The following is a 22443-nucleotide window of genomic DNA, read 5'->3' as shown; positions in this document are numbered from 1 at the left end:
TCAGTGAACCCAGTGAAGCATAAACCTCACTGGCAGCTATTGAAATGACACAGACCTCCACTTTTCTATATGCTGTGAACTTGTGAACCAGACCTACATTGATTGTTCACCCCACATAACCACCAACACTCCTGTTTCAGTATGTGCATATAAATTCGGGTGGTAAGGGTAATGAAAAAGAAATCTAAATATATAACAGTCCAACTTCAATAAATCAAGTCTTCACGAGGACTTATAATGCCGACCCACGGGTGAAACTGTTACTTAAGTTTTGATTTATATGGAAAGCCGGTGAGGTCATAATTCGCTGCATTCTCCCTGCTATTCAATGTTTTATTATCACCAGCTGGCTGACTCTTCTGGCAAAATAAACAATCCCCTCAAAACAGGTTTATCTGTGCTCAAAAATCAAACATTTCTTTCTTTTTAACATCCCACAGTTAGAAAAAATGAAAGCACCACTAAGCGTACTTTAGACAGACGTCAAAACATGAAAATCCGTGGTCATATCATATGGCTCCAGAAAAAACAAATCATCCACAACTAAGGAACATGGTTTAAATAGTCCATTTACCCTTTTTCCATTTTAACTGCTTATCCAATTTGGGTTCAAAGAGAGTACACCATACTGCATACGGCAAGTACCATGTATGTCATGCAGTCCTCCCCCTCCACCATATCTTGACCTCATCCAGGTTGTCCCGGGCATCTTGTCCAAAATCTCTACCAGCCATTTGCTCACTGTGCACCATCACCCTCGCCAGCATCTTAATGCCTCCTACCTTCATGTGTGATTCTGAGGTTCCTTCTCATTAGCCTCATTTGCCTGTCTGTACCCAGCACACAGGCTCTGACATGACTTTAGATTCCTTCTGAAATGGTACTGTGTATGCTTACTAGGCAGAGTTTGGGGCCGTGGTCAGTGGCGGAAAGGTTGGAATTGTTGATTCTATCAAAGTTGGCATTGTCTCCAATTCTGTTTTTCTGCATTTCAGTGCATTTTTATCAAGGATAATGTCAACAATATGAGCCCCTTTCTGTCAGAACATAAGAAGCACATAAGAGCCATCCTTGGTCTGCATTCAGCCATGAAACCATACATGAGCTACATGCATGATCACTGGCTTTTACATTTTGTCTGTCTTGCCTAATTTTCATTCTTTGAATGCAAGTTGTATTTATTTAGGTGAAAATTGTTTCATTTATTGCTAAAAGAGTGACTGATTCAATAAAGATCTTAAGGACACTAACCATTTGGTTCAGTAAACAGGAATAAGTTCTTTAGAAATTGAAAAAAGTGAAAAATGCTTAATATCAGAGAGAATAAGATGATTTTTAACTTTGCCAGCTTTTCACAGTTTCTACTTCATGGCAATTTTTTATGGCTGTAGTTTGCCGAGGTTGAATTATACTAATGTTTCTGCAACTGTTTATATAAACAATCAGTTTTACAACCTTTCTTATATAGGACTTAACTGTTTTCGTGGGACACTTAGTTTCAGAAAGTTAACTAAACTATCTGTTTGGCCTGGCACTGCGTTCTTCATCATCACAGCTCCAGGCAAGTGTGCTGAAAGATTGTTGGAACAATCACCATCTAAAAATACAGGGTTGATGGCTTTATTCAATTTTGTGTCAAAAGTTTTTCTTTTTGTGATTTTGACATGTTTTTTTATTTTATTTTATTTTATTATGTTTTTACATCACAGATGAGTTGCCTGTGGAAAATGACCACATTTGTCAGACAAATGTCACCTCTCATTCATTCATTTATAAGTTCATTCATTCAGCCAGTCACTTGACAAGCCAGCCTGCCGTGCAGAGACAGATAGCATGGCAACTTCCTCACTGACAAAACTCATACTACATTAGTCTTCTTGCCTAGCTCTTGTCTCCTCTTGTTTCTTATATCAGTCTTCCTGTGTTTACATGATCTTTCAGTACAGGACAGAAACCATAACTCAGCCCCTTCCAAGATGCAGACTCTCCTCTGATGATTCATCGTTGGTATTGCATTGCCAAAAGCAATCCTCAAACCTACTGGTAAATGTTTTTAATACTTAACAAAACACTTGTAAATTATTAAAATCTATTATAAGAACACTGTTATGAGAAAAATAAATAAATCTCATGATAATGGAGAGCATATTTGAAGACGTAAACACTTTAAATCGTGGATACAGATAAGTAGGATGCTCAAAGACACCCCCTTAAAAACTGATTTTCTCTTCTATTGAATGGTGTTGTTATTAAGTCAAGACCTACAGGGCTTTATACACCTTCACACATTAAGATCATGGATGACAAGGAGGTTAAGTAAATTCTTCCACTTGATCACTTTTCACTTTAATGAAGTAGTGTAAATTTAAAAACAGTGTAATTTTCAAAAGAGACTGACCGCACACAAAAAAAGTTTGTGGAACTACAGTGAAACAGAGACAGTTGTTTGAATGATGTTTCAGGAAAAGCCAATGTTGTCAAATTATAGCAAATCTACTGATCGATAATGGCCAAACCGGTAACGACTAGGCCCCTTTTTGAATAATGTGCTCTGGATGGAAAGCTATAAGATAGAGACACAACTGGAGCCTTTAGTAGAAGAGCCTCATGCATACTCTATTTGTGTATTCATATCTCTAGCATTTATTAATTTGTTTTCCCAGTTAATAAACTCGTTTATTTACAAGTGTACAATAAATTATCTCAAAATATTTGTTAGCCTAAAAAGGTGGGTACACCCCTTTCGACATGTCAAACGCTGGGTACACTGAGGTTAGCTGGGTTCAGTCTAGTCTTCATCATCTCGGTTCCTGCTGCCCTGCTCTCTGTTCAGCTGACCATATGCCTCACATCCTCTTTCACGCACTACCAATTTACCCCCACAGCCTGGAGTCGTGCCCTGCTTAAATGTACTCTTGTGTACAGAGCTGGAACTCAAAGTCATTTTTCATGTGCCAGCTCCCTTCAGGTTTACAAGCCCTGCAGAATAGCTGAAGGGAGGACAGGAGTGTAAACATAAAGAAAACAAAACAAAACAGAGGACTACTTACATGTACCATGTGTGCTTCTGGATCTGTTCTAACTGGAGAAGTAATGAGAAAAGAAAAAATGAAGATCAGTTCACAAAATGCAATTCACTGGAAAATAGTATCATGTTGTTGACAAGAGAATAAAACGATAAACGAAGGTATAGAAATTGTTGGCACATTACAACGCCAGTAAGTATTGAACTTACGAAGTTTCAAGGAAATAAAACAGAGACAATACAGGCAGGTTAAGGTGTGGAAGTAAATAATGAGACCTTCAAATGTTAAGACTGCCAATGGAAAAAAAACATATTGAGGAAAAGGAGAGAAAGGTTCAGCAAAGGCAAAAAGAGGAAGGTGATACAACTGAGCTAAACACAGAGAATATTATCTCCCTCACACATGCAGCTAGGGCTGCCACAAACGATTATTTTGATAGTCGACTAGTCACCGAGTATTTATGCGATTAGTCGACTAATCAGATCATCATCCACTGGACGTAAAACTACAGCTTATTGCACCAGCAGCATCTGCTCTTATATAACTATCATTAGCTTACAGCTTTAAGCTTTTAAGGTGCTAACTAAAAATAAAGACAAGATGATAGTTTATTCAATTTTAATGAAATTTGCAGATTGTTTCGGTGAAGTTTAATAAACTCCTTGCTATCTAAAATATAACAGGACAACGGAGTATATTCTCCAGCATCTCACACTTCTGATAATCAGCTGTCTGCTTGATGTTTATTCAGCTGTGTAAAAACTATAACTTTAATCTCAGACAAACCGATTTACTCAGGAACAAATAAAATACTAAAAAAAAAAAAAGAAGCCAAACAACAACATTTTTAATTTATCTAAGTGACTCATATATATTTAACCTGAGTAGCGAAAGACGGCGGTGGGTTTGAAAACAATTTGCCGGGAGTCCGGTGTTCTCACCGCGCTAGTGACCTAGCCCCCGGCTAGCTATCGAGCTAGTGGGTAACAGACATCTCCGAAAACGTCGGAGCGCTTTTGAAAATATGTGGTGTCCTGATAAACTGAGCCGATATTTGAGGTTTACACAGCTACATTCTCGCCTGAAAATATGTTAAACGTTTATTTTGTGACCCAGAAAGAATAATAAGAGTAATATTAAAACTAACTAGCTGCCGCCATTGTTGGAAACTAAGCTGGGCCGCGCTATGAATTCTGGGACACAGCTGCTTCTTCTTCTTCTTCGGGGTTTAACGGCAGCTGACATCCTTGTACATGCAGTGCTGCCATCTTCTGTTTCAGTCCGTTATTACACTCTTAAATCCTGCTACTTATTCCTGCGTCTTTTGGGATCTTACAAAGCTTCAAACGACGCGTCGACTATTAAATCAGTCGTCGACGATTTTGATAGTCGACGTAATCGTGACTAGTCGACAAATCGTGGCAGCCCTACATGCAGCTGACCCTGCCAAGCCCTCTGGTCTGAAGGGAATCTCCTATTCTCATCCTCTTCCCATTTCACTGACTCACACACTCACTTTTTTTAATACTACCCTTGTCATCGCACATCTAGAGTGGCCACTTTGTCACCAACCCTGTCAGCGTAGTCTTTTGTCAAAAAAGGAAAAGCAGAAAGAGAGGAACAGCGGGCAAAATAGCAACAAAGGAAGATGTCTGCTAGAATGACTCCACAGTGTTTCAACTGCCCACAGAAGGAAAGCGGATCAATGTCACTGCTGGGACTTTTTAATTTGCTCAAGCTGTTGTTGTGGAACCACAGGAGATACACACGACAGCTCTAATTATTGTCACTTATTCAGATGCATAGTTCTCGTGTCAGTGTCTCCATCAATGTCTTGATGTTACCACTTCCCTAGAGAATTTACCTCTGTGCTTCAGCACCGATGCATGCCTTCCTGAGATGTTAGTGCAATCACAGAGCCGAGAAGACTGTGGTTACTGACTATAGGTGACTCTACCACAGAGGTCGTGATATTGACAAGGACACCCTGCCAGTCAGATAGAGACTAGTGGGTGACCTACTCTGTCCGACTTTTATTGAAGGCCTGGAGGCAAGAGTCTGGTATCTCACACAGGGTTGAAAGTGATGTGGTTTGAAACGTAGAATCACATCAATCAGTTTCTAAATGTGTCACTACTGATTCCAGCTGCTTTCAGGCAGAAGAGATGCTGTATAATACTGGCTGAGAATGTTCTGTCCACATCGAGGTGTATATTTATCAAGGTGCTGCATATGTGATTCTCAGCTTACTTGTGTTTGTAGGTCTGTAAGCAGAAAGAGAACAGTCACATGGCTGTTCAGTGGAGGAAGGACCACAATCTGTGTTTACAGTAGAGACTTACTCTGTTGTTTCAAGTCATAATATACAGAAACACAAAGTCAGATGTATAAGTATTTGGAAACTGTGTAACTGAAAGATGTGCTTGAAGTTAAAACTTTCAGCTGTGATTCAAGGGATTTAACAAAAGATTTAATCCTTCTAGTTTCACAGGCTCCAAACTAATTGCATAATTTAATGATAAGCAGTCGTGTTACGGCCATGAATCAAAGAATTCCAGCTGAATGTTTTTAGCAACAAAATTACCAAGGTTGTGTCACTGCCTAAATACTTACAGACTTTATTCAATTAAATAGACAGTTAAGAACAGCTTTTACACAATGAACAAACATTGAATTAACCTCCTAAGACCCAAACTCTTTCATGGCATGCATTTTTAATTTCTCTTTGCTATTTGGGGCAACTGGGACCTGATGAATGTAAAAAGAAAGAATTACGTAGAATATATAAAACATATAATATGTACGTCCTGCTCGTACTCGATTGAACCCCATGTGACCGATGGAAATGTTCTAACTATTCATGAGATAGATTCTGCAAGGTGCCCGAAACTTGCATCGGAGATTTTGGTTCATGTTGCTGCACATCCTTGATGTGGGTTTCCTGTTCCACTAAATTCCAAAGTTGATCTCTTGGATTGAGATCTGTAAACTATGGAGGCCATTTGTGTACGGTGAACTCGTTGCCATGTTCAAGTAACCAGTTTGAGATTATTTTAGATGATGATTAGCTCTCTGACGAGGCACATTATCCTGCTGGAGGCAGCCATTGAAAAAAGGGCGCACCGTGGTCATGAAGGGACAGACGTGGTCAACATCAATATTCAGGTAGGCTGCGCCGTTTTAGATATGCTCACTTGGTGCTAAACAGTCCAAAGTGTGCCAACTGCCTGAACTGTTGATACAAAGTAGGGGGTCTATTTATGCTTTCATGTTTTTCATCCAAATATTGCATCAGAAATGGAGACTAATATATTATAAAAATATTCAATTTTCCAATTTTGGTGAGCTAATGCTATTTGTAGCCTTGGTTTCTCTGTTCTTAGCTGACAGGAGCAGTCCCTGGTCTATTCTTCAGCTGCTGTTGCAAATCTGCTCCAAGATCTGACGTGTTGTGGTTTTAACAAGTGGTTATCCCAGCATTTCAACAGTGTGTGAAATCACCTTTCTTCCCATTCTGATGCTTTTTTTTTTTTTACTTTAGCAGGTTGTCTTGACAATTTCTGCTGCCATGTGATTGGCTGAGTAGCTGTTCATATTAAAAAGCAGCTGAACATTAGGCTTAAGAAGAAGAGATGTTCTTTTCCTCCACATGAATGCTAAACCCCATTTTCTTCAGCTTTACTCTTACTGTAGTCATTGCAGTCTTTGTAATTGCTGAGAGAGCAGTAACAGAAGGATCGGTAAGTATTTCAGATTCCGAGATAACCCTTGCCAATTTTGGCAAGTCTTTAAAAGATTACATTGGCCTAAAAACAATTGTCATCATTAAAACAAAGTGTTTCAGTCCACTTCTAGAAAGGTTCTGGTGTCTCTTACAAAAAACAAAACACCTTCTTTATTTCCATCTAGGAACTTTGCTCTTTATTATAGTAATCTAGTCAATTCTCTGTATTACTCAGGTACCATGAGGAGGCAGATCTTTCCACGGTGTCTTTTATAATTTGAATACTGAAGATGAGATGATTGCGCTGAGGTGGTTGGCTTAGTTGCCTCTGGGTCCCTGACTGCACAGACAGGAAATGGAGAGAAAGGCTTTTATTGGCCTAAGCCCCTTAATCCCAGGTACGTGCCCTCCCACTCAAACTCTGAGGAGGCCTTGACTTTGTGTGTTTACTTGTGTGCGTCTGCTTACAAACCTAATTAACAGAAGGTGACAATAGACCTACTGAAACACAGCCCGTATTTAGAGTCTTATTGCCCCATTGATTTGATTTAGCAAACATTATTATGGAAATAATCCCACATAAGTGAATGTCATATTCCATTATGATGTCATTTTTGCCCCTCAGTGTACCTGGCTCAGGTCTGACTAGCGGTCACTATAAACTCCACGAATGCTCGATCTAACGAGGATATTTGACATTCCTCGAGGTTACAACACATCCCCTGAGCTCTGTGTGGAGTCCTGATGCAAGAGAGGAGCAGACAGGTAGCATATTCTCTCCCAGCAGCATGGTCTGCATGTAACCCTTTGACTAGGACATTGCTGGAGGCTGGTGGACATATCTAGGGAATCTCAGGGTGACCTGTCCTCATCAGACAGAGGGACCAGAAAAATAAATAATATAGTGTGCATAGTGCATAATAAAAAGGTTTGATCTTTCTGTTTCTTGTTTCAATACAAATGAGCATCCTGCATATGAACATCTCTTTTCATGTCGGTTTCTAAACTTTATTTTTCTGCTGCTACTCCTGCCGCTGTTTTTCACATTCCTGTTACTTTACTCTTACTCATTCTGACACGGTTTGAGATGATTTAATGCATAAAGAAATGGAGCAGCAACATTCGCCAAGGGTGGTGTCATCACCACCCTTGGCGAATGTTGCTGGCAAGTGCATGAAAATAGTTTTGTTTGATGCACTGATTCACAGAGATACCTGGAGAAGCTGTGTGCATACAGTAAAAATGAGGATGTGATTAAATACAGTAACTTGCAGACTGGATGTAGCTTTGTGCACTGTTCTGAATGTGAAATGCAGGATAACAAAGAAGGGCTCCACTGTCTCTCTGGTAAACATGTCCGTTTTTTAGTTCTTTCATTATTTACATTCGTCTATCTCTCTCAACCCGACACTCCGTCCTTTATATCTCTGTTCTTGCTCTCTAATCCGGTTACCTTGCCAAGGTGATCAGTGTGCGGTACACAAGCAACACTCCTCTCCTGAATCCACACAATGTACTTGAACTTACACAGAACTGGGAATGATACAAACACATTTGTATCAAGAAAGAACAACAGCACCAAACTGATACTATATATTTTAGTTTAAGTTAGTTGATCTTACTCTTACTCCACATCTGTCCAAATATTTTCCAGGAATAGTTTCTTGAATTATGTATAAAATTAATTTGTAGTTTCTAAAATGTAATTAGTAAACACTGTTGGTAGTAAATATTAACTACGAAATATTTTTTGCTGATAGACTGTACTGTTTAAGTTCTAGGTACTATACGAATACTGAATTAAACTAGATAAAAGTAGAACCTTCTTCACTCCATTTGTGGGGCAGGTTATTGCACCCATCTTGGAGAACTTTCAAAAGCTGTTCAGTGGAAATATGCTGTCTCATTTGCATCCGTCTTTTAATGTAGTCCTAGGCAGACTCGGTGATGTTGACATGATAATAGGACATTATGTTGATGCTGAGGACTCTGCAAAGCCATGTTATCTGTTGCAGAAGTTCCTCTTCTTATTGAAGATTGCGCTTTATGATTCTGTCTGTATGTCTGGGCTTGCTGCAATGCTAACAATCTTAACTTCTAAAATGCCCCTAAAACCTCTGCACCATATTAGATTTCATGTCCCTTTTATTCCCTATGCATAAAGAGGTAAGGTTGCAAAGTGTACTGTGTACTTTTATGTGCATAAAAGATATGCACAAATACACACAATTCTGAGTTAACACCGAGTCTCTTTACTGAACTGACCGTTAATCTTTTGGAGGCATCCACTTCAATCATGCCACGGAGAAGGTTCTGACAATCTGGAGGGATGAAGTGTGGCATGTGAAACACACCCAGCTTCACCTTCTCCAAAAGATTCCTTAAGTTGTCATCATCAAACGGTAGGGCGCCCTGAAGAAACATAAAGGCAGAGAAAAGAGAAAAGAAAAGAGACTGAAATGATAGTTGGCAGACGTGACAAGTAGGAGCAGGGAACTAAGTAGAGAAGAAAGAATTTGCGCTTAATACAACAGCAGCATTATGACAGAGAAAATGATTTTAACTGACTGAAGTCACAAAAGAAAAAAAAGATTATTAATGACTAACAAGACTCGCTAGAAGAAACAAAAACACATTTCGAATCTTAATCCTGCACGACTTAAAAATTCAGCTTGCTTTCGCAACTCATTCAACTCTTCAGTTGGAGCATTTTGCCCTAAACAGCAACGCTAAATAAATAATAAACAGCAGTGAGCTGAAAACAGGGCTTCGCTAATAATTACCCAGATTTCTCATTTACCTCATTCATTTAGAATTCTTTCATAAGAGTCATTTATCAGAGGGTGCTGACACCTCACAGATGTAGCAATTTGATGAATGGCAACCTCAATCACAAGAGAAGATGGAGGGGTGGAGAAAGATGGAAAGGGTGAGGAAAATACAGAAAGAGCTGCTGAGAAATAAAGAGGCAGGAAAAAGGAAGGTAGACTTGTGTAACAGATGATCTGAGTGCAGCCTAACTCCTGCGGAGTATGCGTGTCTCCCACAATCAGACAAATGATTATCTCGCGGCTAGTCAGCAGGACGAAACTGAAGAGAGACAGCATTTTTCTGCAGTCAAGCAGCAGAGGCGGAAAAAAAACTTTTGTTTGGAGCGAGAAAAGCGTGGTCATGATGGAGATAATGGTAAGCAACATCAGTTTTATGCAACACAACAGTACTAAGTATACTATCCTTAAAACAAGTGCACACACACATAAGACAGACAGAGTGGAGGGAGAGAGCGGCAAAAACAAAGACAAATACACAGGGCCTGTGGCCAAAAGCTGCCCTGTCAGCATTGGTATTTATTTTAGGCTCTTGTCTTTCAGTTTGGCTGTATGAATTATTCATGCAGCTGGAGTGTGTAGGAACTACAGTACAGCTGTTGATGAAACAAAGCTTCGGGGCTGCATGGCTGGGGAACCACAGACATAATGCAGCTAGAGAATAGACCTGATTATGGATACAGCGTCGTCTGTGGGTACAGGATAATGAATAAAAAGATGCTTCTTTTCTCTGATCTTCTGTAGCACAACTATATCAGCTAGAGGGTGTTTCTGCAACATTTAGGGTTTTTTTCATTTAAATGACAGAATTTGAATTTAACTCCTTAACACCTGAGTTTATGTCAGAGGCTCCGTGGTGAGTTTAGGCTAGCACTCTCTTTTTATTTCTCAAGCTTCACTTGCGTTCTTTATTTATTCACTACGATGCAAAGGCTAGACTTACTCCTGGATATGACACAAAAGCAACACTTCATGGCAAAATTTTATTACGCAATATGCCTCTAGAGATGTTAAACTGGGTGTCAGTATAATATTAACATCATTTACTGAAGAACAAGCTGACACTCACCACCAACAGAGCAAAAAGAATGACCCCACAGCTCCAGACGTCTGCTTTCCTCCCGTCATACTTCTCTCCCTAAGGGCAAAACATTGTATTAGACAAGTTTAGACTGAACGTTAAGGCCAACTGAAACAAGACGGAGGATGACTAAAAATAAGTTAGCACAGGAGGAATGAATATTGTGATTCTGTGAGTAGTCACTTACCCTGATGACCTCTGGACATGCGTAGTGTGGAGATCTGTTGGAAAAGGAGCAAACAGATACAGAAGGTTCAAGTTATCTAAGGACTTTTTTCCGTTGTGCTGCAGAGTAAATAAAAGTTCACAACAGATAAAACAAACAAGCATAAGTCACTGTCTGAAAATATGAAGACAACAATTTATGCAGACAGTAAAACTCTCCAGCGAACGTAGATCAAGATGTGTTTTAGGAGTTTAGGGGTCCTGAGAGTGTTTGGATGTCCTCTGCCTTGCTCAGTCAAGGGCATCCTCTCACAGCAGACGGTGAACAGACCCACTAATCTTTACAGCCCCTGGATAGACTGACAGTAAAGCCAATGACTAGATTGACATATCAATATCATATGAAGATTTATGGAGCTACCTTGCAAAGACCCCTCCATAAGCACAGGTCTATGGATGAGTGCATCATATGGGTGACTTGTTACTCTATATATTAATTCTTCTCACTGTTTGACATTCCTATATTTTTAAGGTATTCTCTGGAAATCAATTAATCAGATAAAAAACTTAATTTCTTTGCTCCTCAAAACAAATCACCTGTCTCCCTAGACCTCCTACCATTATGAAATGTGTTGTCCACCTCTTTGTCTCACTCTGTTTAATGGCATAGCATTTGGGTCGACTGAGGGACTACGTAGTTTGTAAACAGCCTTTAGATTGGCTGTTTTCTTGTGCACTCAAGAATACCAGCTCTGACAGCCCAGCTTATTCAGACTGTCAAAATACTGGCCAAAAACAAACACGGCTACCGTGCCAACTCGGGATCTCCAAGTGCCTGTGCAAATAAGTACTTGATGACTTTTCTTCAAAGAAAAAAACCCATCAGCTCTGCACTCATTTTACTTCATGAAGGCCACAACACACAAGGCATGCAAAACCTATAGCTTTATCCCATTTAGGTCATTCCTTGTCAGTTCATCAAATGCCACACGTTCCCCTACAGCTTTGGTTTCGACAGGACTTCAAATCTACTGTCAAAGACTGGGAATGCAAATATTTTATTTCTTCAAGCATCCACCATTCTATGCCACACTCTTTACAGCCTATATTCACAGAGCCATAGTAGCAGATAATGACACAGAAAAAAATACGGAACTTCACGTGTAAAAACATACCTAACCTTCATCCATTGGGACACTTAAATCAAAAAAACCAAACCAACAGAAACGCGAAATTTTAGCATTTTTTCAGGCAAATTTGTGAGAGTGAGGTGGGAGTTTGTTTGTTTTCTGTACGGTTTCTTTTGTGTTACATTTCATGAATTCAGATGGGTTCAGATGAACTGACCCACATATAAGAGGTGGAAGTAGCCAATAGGTCAAATAGCTGAAGCCAATGCATCGGTACTTTAAAGCGCAGTACCACTGGTGGTTGCTACAAAAAAGGATCCATGTAGTTCTTTTATAACAAAAAAAAAAGAGGTAAGTCAGTAAAACGCTTCATGTTATTAGGATTTTTTGATCAAAAATTTTTAAAGTAAATGTATTACTCTTTTATCTAACGAAAATGTTTAATGTATTCATCCTCTAAAGGTGCGGCCACTTTTGGTATGCCTTAGGAACACCGGGTCTAGGATGAGCTTTGTAGTGCTCACTTTGAAACACTCAGTCCACTCATTATTTTATGTTTAGAAAGCCCCTTCTGCTATTATGATAACATTCTGACTTTTGAAAGGCTAACCTAGTTCAGCTGCAATGTTTCCCACTATCACAGCTCTATTTAGTAAGTAATTTGCTGCCAGCGACTCGCAGCACAAGCTTAACTACACCAGGTATACAGTGTTTCATTAAGTTAACAACCATTCAATGACACGATAAAATCCATCCGAGTACGCTTCAGTGAACAAGCCAGTTAACGGGGTCAATGCTGCAAAGTTCCTTTCACATTTGATTGCGGATCAAGTATGGGTGATATTGTAGAAACATCCATGCTGCTCACACCAGGTTCAGGTTATATGGTGGGACACTAAAGATAAATAGAAAACCGTGAGAGCCACTTCCCACTGACCAGAAAAATATAGTCTTTAGAAAAACAGTTCAACGTGGGTTTGGCATTACATCAGTCTTTTCTCTGTCTTTCTCAAACTAACACCACTAGCATCACATAAATAAAATCAACAGGCAGGAAAGGACTGTCTTCTATTTTCAGAGGGCAACAAATACCACAAAATTGATGCATAAAAAGTTGGCTTTATCTCATGTATAGAGTTCATGAGTTGTAACTGTCTAGAGAGGGATTTCTGGACCTCTACAATACACAGTATACTGGATACATATGTATGAAGGGATGTATCGTGATCTTAAGAGATGTGAATTACGACAGAAGCATTGAAAGACGCGCTGAGACACTGAGACATAAAGCTGATCTTCATGAAAATTCATCTTTTTGGACTAAATCCGTGCACTTCCTCATTGCATATAAGATCATTTCCTTTCATCAATCTGTGCCATGGAATTATAGTAAATAAACAGTAAGCAGTGATGAACTCCCAGCTGGGTTTGTACAGACAGAGGAAGAGGTTGTATTTGCATCCCAGAATCCATATTTGAATATGCTTGCCAATGCATCTGCTATACATCTGTATGTCTGCACGTATTTATGTATGTGCTCTGAGGCTCCCACTACTCTACCTGGGGCAAGTTTCATCTTCACTCAGCTCCATTACCCACAGCAAATGGAATACATTTGTGTCAGACTGCTGCATGATGAGAAGGGGCCAGATAAATGTGTTTAATTAAAAAGTGTCATATCTACACTTAGAGACGGGACATTCAGAGGGGCATGAATAATCAATAACAACACACATACACACATATTAGGAAACAGCACGAAGACACGAAAACATTAATGGCGCCAACATTCTGCTATGAGACGTACATGCAAACAGACAAGATCTAATCAAGACTGTAAGGCTCGTGTTTTTGGTGCCGTAGGGTTGTTCAGATAGACACCTGATCTCTCTGTAAATGACAATGCTTAAAGTGATTGCCAATCAAGATGCTATTTGCTCGTTTTCTCGTTACTGTATCAAATTATTATCATTAGTAATAATGTAAAACTAATTTAATTTGCAAGCCATCATTTGCAACTCCAACACACATGGGAAGCCATATGCATACACAATACAAAAGCATGTCAATACATATCCACACACAAACATGGACACATGTGCAAACTTTGAAATTAATATGCAGTTAGGAAGTGGCTAAATTTATTGATTGGAAAGAAAACAGTATTTCTCTCAATTGTCTTCTCATTTCCTGAAGGTGGTAGGTTCTGTGTTTGTGTCAGGGAAACAATTTAATGTAAGGGGCTGCTTTTATCTTCACTCTTCTCTCCTATATATTCCCTCCTCACAGATGTGGAGTCAGAGTGGAGGAGAGACAGATGCAGGGCACGCAATGTCAAATGACTTGATGACGACTTATGTTATTAGGAGCGCAATCAAGTGTTAATCTGTAAAAACAAAAAAATCGTGAACAGATGTGGGCCCCAACCAAACTGCGTGCATGCATTTGTTTCATGGACAGCTCTGTGTTCGTGCTTCCAACAGGGTACTTTCAGTACTTTATACATTTAAGAGGGCAAAGAATATTCATTCCACCTCTATCAAATTAAGGCTTGCTCCGAGTGAGTGGCAGCAGAATGCAATCAAATATAGATCAAGTTGGTCAAAAGATACTGCTGAGTAAGAGCTGCTGCATATAGGCTTTCTAGGAAAATAGAAAACTTTAATGTGGTCATCAAAGCTGAACAATGACTAAACGGTGGACACATCTGACTTGCAGATTGCTATGCGCACTGCTTTGAGTTGGCCTGATCTCTACCGATGAGTCATGAGAGCTTAGGCATTGTGCGACTGCTGAAAAAAAATTATGCAACAGTTTCAACTGGATGCATGTGTTTGCATGCACATGCACAATGAACGCGCGCGTGTGTGTGTTATATAAAGGGAGGGAGTCAGAGACAGAGAGGCACCCAAACAAGCAGAGGACATAGGGACTTAGAGGTGGGGGATGAACTAAGCCTGTTCTGTGTGCGCATGTGTGTTGCTGTATTGCGTGTGTAAAGTGTGTGTAACTTCAGTTTCAGCTGATTTGGAGGCTTAATCTGGACAGAATCAATCTGAGCTGGGGACAGCTGTCACAGAGCATATATCCAGCCGTGCACAGAGTGTCATGTGCAAATGCAGAGGAAATATTTTCCCAAGACATCCACTTTACAAGCAAGATAACAACTTAGACCACTCAGTTTGAGCAAATTTGTGGAACCATTTCTAGAGTGTTATGGATGTCTGTCACAAGTGTGTGCAAGACTTTGAGCCAGCTCTGACATCAAAACATCATTACTTCCCTATCGAGTGCCTGCTTGTGTTCTATATATGTTTTAATAGGTGAACTATACCTACTTATCAAAACTCTATGTTATTTTACTCCATCACTAGACAATAAGATTTCATTATCTTGGGAAAATAATTGGAGATTATGTATCGGAATTTCAGGAGCAGGACCACGCCTCCAAACACGCTCCTTCCGGCTGTCATCTATATAGGTTCCCCTAGTTCTGCAAGCTGATCATTCTCGTTTACGTGCTCCACCCTCCCTCCGTCCTTCTTCTCCATTCTTCAACTTCTTCACTTCTGTTAAGTACATGGGGATCTGCCGGGCCCGGTAGCCATCGCCAGTCCCCTTCGAGGCCTTCGCCAAACCGCAGCTCAATTCACGTCAAAGCATTCACTTTTACCTACTAAAACGCTGTCAAACTTAAATGAGGACGTGGGCCCAGCTAGTGATAAAGAGAATAAAAATAACAATGCACTTCTATCATATTGGGTTGTGCTTACATATTCAAATCTTTTTGAAGTGAATTTAATGGAAGAGTGAAATGCTATAGTGCAGCAGTGAGGTGTTTCTGTTAATCCATGGTGTCACTGAGTTTATGACCCCAGTGCTTAAAAGTCATCATAAAGTGTGTTGCCTTTTATTGATAAATATGACCCTGCACAATGACCGCCACACCTTAGGGTTGAAGAAAATCACTCCCACAATAAAAGAGACCTCGGTCCTTTTTCGAGTGTAGTCCCACTTTAAAAGTGACTCTTCCTGCAAGCAAATTCATTAATGTCATGGGATTGATGTGCCTGGTGCGGTTGTGACTATTAGATCATAAACCCAGTGTGAAATATTAGAAGACGGGAGCAGTAATGTGTGGCCGTGGCCCTGGCCACGCTCATCGCCAGATACCACAGTCGGTGATAGACACTGAAAGTGTCTCCTGAAGAGATCAGCACAGCACGATTATGGGCACTTTGACAACGCTGCACCTAGCTGAGAGCCTGATGGCTCCACTCACTCCACTTAGTCTCTCTGAATTCTCCCCATTTTCCTCTTCCATAGCAGCATTTCCACCTCCACTATGACCTTTTAATTACTCCCTCGGGACATCTGATATCTAATATCATTCAGTACATACAGACATTACATTTGTGATTCTACTTACCCACAGCTGGTTTCCAACAAACTATCGCCAACCTGAAGGGAAGCCATGCCAAAGTCTGCTATCCTGATGTTGTTCTTTTCATCTAGCAAGAGGTTCTCTGGCTTTAGATCCCTGTGACTGAAAGAAAATGAGATAGAAACATGCAGCAGTTAATGAAACGTGAAAAAGCTCATCATATTTAATAAAAGCAAGTGATACTGAGGAGAAACAAAAGGGGTCCTGAACGGTATATCAAACACCTGTACACCACACTTGGATCCATGCATGAACAAGACATAACAGTAACCAGCTATTGCTGCTACCATCATGCTCTTGGCAACACCTCTCTCCTTTGATCTGTCCAAGCTAAAACTAAGGGCTCCCACCTTGTAACTGCACTGGTAAAAGGTGTGAGAGCCCCCTGCTGTGTCCTTTTCTCCTTCTGTTTCCTTCTCTCTTTGTCCCTCAGCTCCTTCCTCTCATCTCCCAGACAGCCACCAGCAAACTGGCTGAGCAAAGGGCATCAAGGGGAGGCAACCGCAGAGGTGGTGTTCATTAGATGCCATTCAGTACCACTAAACACAGCAAGGGGGATAATATCCAGCAGACATAATCTCCCTACTTAAAAGGAGCCGTTGAGAGAAATAACTTTCTGATGCTGACTCTGAGGTTAAGACCTCAATTTTGATGAGTGGCACTTCAAAGAGGAGTGGCGTTAGCATTTTATTGGATGTTTAACATCTCTTCCCGGGTTGAGGGTTCTATTACATCATACTGTACAGTTCTTGTGATGTCTGCCAATGCTGAAGAGGGTAGCACAGACATGTATATGTATGTGTATACGCTGACACTTACTTGGCTATCTTTTCTACAATCTTTATGTACTTCCTTAGTTTCCATTTTGCTTTAATAGGAGGTCTTGGGTATTGGAGAGCCCCAGAGTTATCTCGACTTTCATCTTCCTGCTACTCTAATGATAGAAAGGGGAGATAGAACAATAGCTGGATGTGACTGCCTTTGAAGAGTGCCTCATCACAATGGACATTTAACCTTAGATGACATCAGTTGCTGTAAAACTCGTTTCCTGTCCTGAGGGATTAACTGTCAGCTGGCTTGTTATCATCATCCTGGCAGTCTCTGTGATCTCAGCTATAATTGAAATAAAACATAGATAGCATCTAAAACAGTTCTCCCCAGGCTAAATCTTTCATCAATTCACACAACCATCATTTGACTGTGATGCAAGTAGCCTGAGAGTTTTAACTAGCACTGTCATGGGGAAGGAACAAACATTTACGAAACTGCTCCAGGGGCACCAATATGAGAGTGTCTGAACAGTGCATCTCCAAGGTGCATGCATGTGTCCCAACAGGTCAGAGCATTATTGTAAAGTGTTCAGAGTGGCTGTTGATTATATAATGATCATAGTGATATTTATGAATGTGTTAAAAGATTCATTAATATTGAAATAATGGACAAAGTCTCCTAGCTAAAAGACCAGGAGGAAACACTGTAAATTTTAAGGGAGATTAATGTCGTATTAGTCGTTTTTGTATTATTATTTTTGAGTGGAACAAAAAAAAGGAAAAGCCTGAAAAATTTGCGCACCAAAGATTTCAGCTCTCAGATTATTAATTAATTAGCTTATACATTTTTTTAAAAGTAAGGTATCAGATCTCAGACCTTAAGTAGCCTGTGGGTGCTAAGGCTGAGTTTACAAAAACTCATCGCATATTTCCCAAAAATCATCCATCAAGGGTTCCTTTACCCACCTACCAGCTCACAAAGCAAGAGAATGGTAGAGCGAAGAGCAAAAGGAATACCAGTTCTGAAACCTACCATCACACAATCATGAAAAACACTAAAGATGAAAAGTGAATGACTTGTAAGACAGCATGGTGATCCTAAATACACCCCAAAATCCACAGCCCCTAGAGGTGCAAGCTCAAGTTTCAGCTACAGCCCACACATTCCCTAAAATCACTGAAAATCTTTGGATACACATTAAAAAGACCAGTGCATGCAAAACAACCCAGGAACCTCAAAGAGCCACACCTACACACCTAACAAATAAAAACTGATAGCATGTGAAGCGGCTCCAAAAGTCTTTATAAGCTGTGATACTTTCCAAAAGGTGTAAGCACAGACTATGCAGGGTGCTTTAATTTTTGCTTCTGGTCTTCTCCCTGAACTGTCTTCATCAGATGCAACAAAAATTAAGTTTGTCTCTTAAAGAGCACTAAACACGGCATAAAGAAAGTGCGTTGTCACAGGCCCATCACATGTAAAACAAACAGTCAACACTCAAGAGGTTGTTCCACAAAAAAAGGCAACAGCACATTTAAGCAGTGAACGCACCAGAGGAACAAATTGCATCTAAATGCTTTATTGGTTGTCAAGACCCTGGTATCTATAATGGGACATTAAACTGCCTCTCTGTCACATTAGACTGCACTTTGCTACTGTAATGCTGCTCACACAGCACACCTCACAGTAGGGATATTGTGTATGTCAAGCAAGGGTGGAGGCTGTTAAACAAATTCAACAATTGCAATGACCTTGAGTAGTTTTTCTTATTTCATTTGTGTCTTGACAAGACACAAATGAACAACTACAGGCCGATCTCAAATCTCCCGTTTTTAAGTAAGATCATTGAAAAAGCAGTTTCCCAACAGCTCAGTTACTTCTTAAAACAGAATAATTGCTACGATGCCTTCCAGTCAGGTTTTAGACAGAACCACAGCACTGAAACCGCTCTGACAAAAGTGTTTAATGACATATGTCTGAATACAGACAGTGGAAAAATGTCAGTCCTAGTTTTACTGGATCTCAGTGCAGCATTTGATACAGTTGACCACAACATATTACTCAAACGACTGGAGAACTGGACAGGTCTTTCAGGAACTGTACTAAACTGGTTCAAAACATACGTAGAAAACAGGAAATACTTTGTATCAATAGGTAACTTCACATCTGAGCAGACAAGTATCACATGTGGAGTTCCCCAAGGTTCCATCTTGGGACCCCTTCTGTTTAACATCTACATGCTCCCACTGGCACAGATTATAAACAACAACAAAATAAACTATCACAGCTATGCAGATGACACACAAATATATATCACAATGTCACCAGGAGACCGAGGCCCTGTACAGGCTCTTGGTAAATGCATTGAGGAAATCAATGACTGGTTGTGCCACAATTTTCTCCAGCTAAACAAAAACAAAACTGAGGTAATAGTCTTTGGCGCCAAAGAAAAACGATTACAGGTCACCAGAGAACTTCAATCTATACATCTAAAAACCACAAACCACGCGAGAAATTTGGGTGTAGTGATGGATGCAGACCTAAACTTAGAAAAACACATTAAGACAATAACAAAGTCAGCTTACTATCACCTCAAGAATATATCAAGGATAAAAGATCTGATGTCTCAACAGGACCTGGAAAAACTAGTCCATGCATTCATCTTTAGTAGGCTTGATTACTGTAACAGCATCTTTACAGGTCTACCTAAAAAATCAGTCAGACAACTACAGCTCATTCAGAACTCTGCTGCTCGAGTCCTCACTAAGACCAAAAAAGTGGACCACATCAGTCCAGCTCTGAGGTCCTTACACTGGCTGCCTGTCCGTCAGAGGATAGACTTTAAAGTTCTGATGCTGGCCTATAAAGCTCTGAATGGTTTAGGACCAAAATACATCAATGACCTCCTGACCCAGTATGAACCATCCAGATCCCTCAGGTCATCTGGATCCGGTCTTTTATCAGTTCCCAGAGTCAGAACCAGACACGGAGAAGCTGCATTCAGCTTTTATGCTCCTTATATCTGGAACAAACTCCCAGAAAGCCTCAGATCAGCTGAAACACTCAGTTTATTTAAATCCAGGTTGAAGACTCACCTGTTCTCAGCTGCATTTGAATAAAGCACCAAATCCACACTTTAAGCTTAAATTTCAAAACTTACATTTAACTACTGATTTTATCTACTGTTCTGATTTTATCTGTTTTGATTTTATATACTGTTGTTTGTTTGTTTGTTAATTAGTTAGTTAGTTTATTTGCTTGTTTTAATAAATTTTAAATCATGCTTTTTATTTGTTCTTGTTTCTAATGTCTCTGTAAAGCACTTTGAATCACCTTGTTGTTGAATTGTGCTATACAAATAAACTTGCCTTGCCTTGCCTTAAAAAGAATAGGAGTTGCATACCACTGGCTTGCTTGAGGAATCAAAGACAAAAAGAAAGAATACACTAGATGCCATGGATGCATATAGTTTTTGCAAAGGTCTATGAGAATTGTATAAATGCTGCTATGCTTGCTTTAAATGGATCATTTGAAAAGAACAGAATAGAAAAATGAAAATGCCAAAGGGGGGTGCATAATTTAAAGTTTAGTACTGTCATCCATCATTTCCATGCAGTCTTGCCTTTGTAACACAAGCCTGTCAGTTCACTATGCACTATGCTCTGATGACGATTCCTTGTAATTTAAAGGTGATATGTATTTGTCTACAAAATCTACGTGTTATCTGAGCGAGGATTTTACCCCAAGGGGCTGTTGGACATGATTCTTGTAACCAAACAGCGTACGCCTAATTGCCTGTGATCATTTGCACATATTTTGCTGATATGTTGTGTTTTACAAGAGGTTGTAATGGCTTTGTCCTCTTGGGGCTCACATCACTATAATTTCTCAGACACGTTTATGGTGATGAGCAGTTTTATGACTAGTTTGGAGCTCAATGAAAATATACTTTTCTCATGCTGACACATTTGACATATACCATGTTTTAATGTCGCTTTTCATTAGGCCAGCTCACACCAAGAAATGTGGCTCTAATTGGAGCCACGAGAACACTTACAACTAACACTAATGGATCAAATGCATCTTTTTGACCTATTAACATGCCAGGAAAATGACTCACCTGTTTTTGAATTTTCATGAGGTACTACAGTTATCCTGGTGCAATACAGTGCACAGAGTGGGGTTTAAAACCACTGTTGAGAATCAAAATGCACCCATTCAGCCTTCGGCGCACCCTGGTGTCGTTCTCCTCTTTCTACCTTTCTGTTTTCCTCTCAAACTTTTTTAGGTTTCTGGTGACCCAATTTGAGAGAGACCAAGCACATTCACTTAGAGAAAGCTTTAGGCTAACATTGTATGGAATTAGAAAAAGAGGACAACTCTGACTGCTGACTTGAATGTGCTAAGCAAAATCCTTCATTAGCCAGTGGAGTTAATTATGTATTCAGAGCAATGAGGGACGAGAAAGATAAAAATGCATTTTTAAATTTTTTTCAGTAATGTAGTTGCATTGCAGCTTAAACAAGTGAAAAAATAGTTATGTTTGCATCAGCTACACACTGCTTAATAGCACAAGAAATCATTTAGAGCCTTCATCAAAGTCAAAGTATTTAAATATTTTCAAATTTATTTGATAAAGATAAAAAAAGGTGATGCTTCTGTCCAGACTGAGTGAATGACAGTAGACTGGGGGAATTAATTATTTGATCCCCTGCTGAATTTGTGATATTGAGCACCTACAAATAAATGAACAGTCTCTAATCTTTATGTTACTTATATCGAGCCAGAACACTGAAGCTAGGTTGTGGATGGGTCTTTCAGCATGACAATGACCCAAAACATACCGCCGAGCAATGTTTCCTCTAAGCTGCGCGCGTGCGCAATTGCGCACTGCTGGCACGGTCTGTGCGCACATAAAATCTGCGTTGCGCACAAAAAAAATCTAACCTGAATTGAAATTAAAATTAAAACTTTAACAATTCGGTTTTGTTAAAGAATTGGAGAAAAACAAACCTCCAGGTTCATTATGACATTTATAAAGAGAAACTTCACAATTATAATTTACAACTGAGGAATGCAAGGTGGTCCTACTTCTCTGACATCATCACTAAAAACAGCCATAATGCTCGGGTCTTATTTTCTACAGTTGACAGGCTAACAAACCCTCCTGTGTCAGTGGCAACTGAACTTCATTCGACCATGGCCTGCAATGACTTTGCCAAATTCTTCACAGAAAAAATCCAAAAAATTAGACAAGCAATTGGTACATCAACA

The 22443-nt window shown here is 39.8% G+C and overlaps 1 protein-coding gene across 9 annotated transcripts in view; it reads right to left on the bottom strand.

The window, feature by feature from the left end:
• brsk2a (BR serine/threonine kinase 2a) overlaps nucleotides 1–22443 on the bottom strand; it is a gene marked incomplete at its 3' end in the record, with an annotated part of 207061 nt that overhangs the window by 24336 nt on the left and 160282 nt on the right. For all 9 annotated transcript variants that reach the window (XM_080875716.1, XM_080875715.1, XM_080875720.1 and 6 more), the window contains 5 exons: nucleotides 16384–16500; nucleotides 10847–10880; nucleotides 10648–10716; nucleotides 9016–9162; nucleotides 3051–3082 (listed from right to left, as the gene is read on the bottom strand). In XM_080875716.1, coding sequence (XP_080731842.1) covers nucleotides 3051–3082; nucleotides 9016–9162; nucleotides 10648–10716; nucleotides 10847–10880; nucleotides 16384–16500 — 399 coding nt within the window. The remainder of the gene's footprint in view (nucleotides 1–3050; nucleotides 3083–9015; nucleotides 9163–10647; nucleotides 10717–10846; nucleotides 10881–16383; nucleotides 16501–22443) is intronic.

Source organism: Rhamphochromis sp. 'chilingali', assembly GCF_963969265.1.
Source record: "Rhamphochromis sp. 'chilingali' genome assembly, chromosome: 2".
Taxonomy (NCBI): Eukaryota; Metazoa; Chordata; class Actinopteri; order Cichliformes; family Cichlidae; genus Rhamphochromis; species Rhamphochromis sp. 'chilingali'.
The sequence above is the reverse complement of the archived record's forward strand: the minus strand, read 5'-3'. Positions and strand labels throughout refer to the sequence as shown.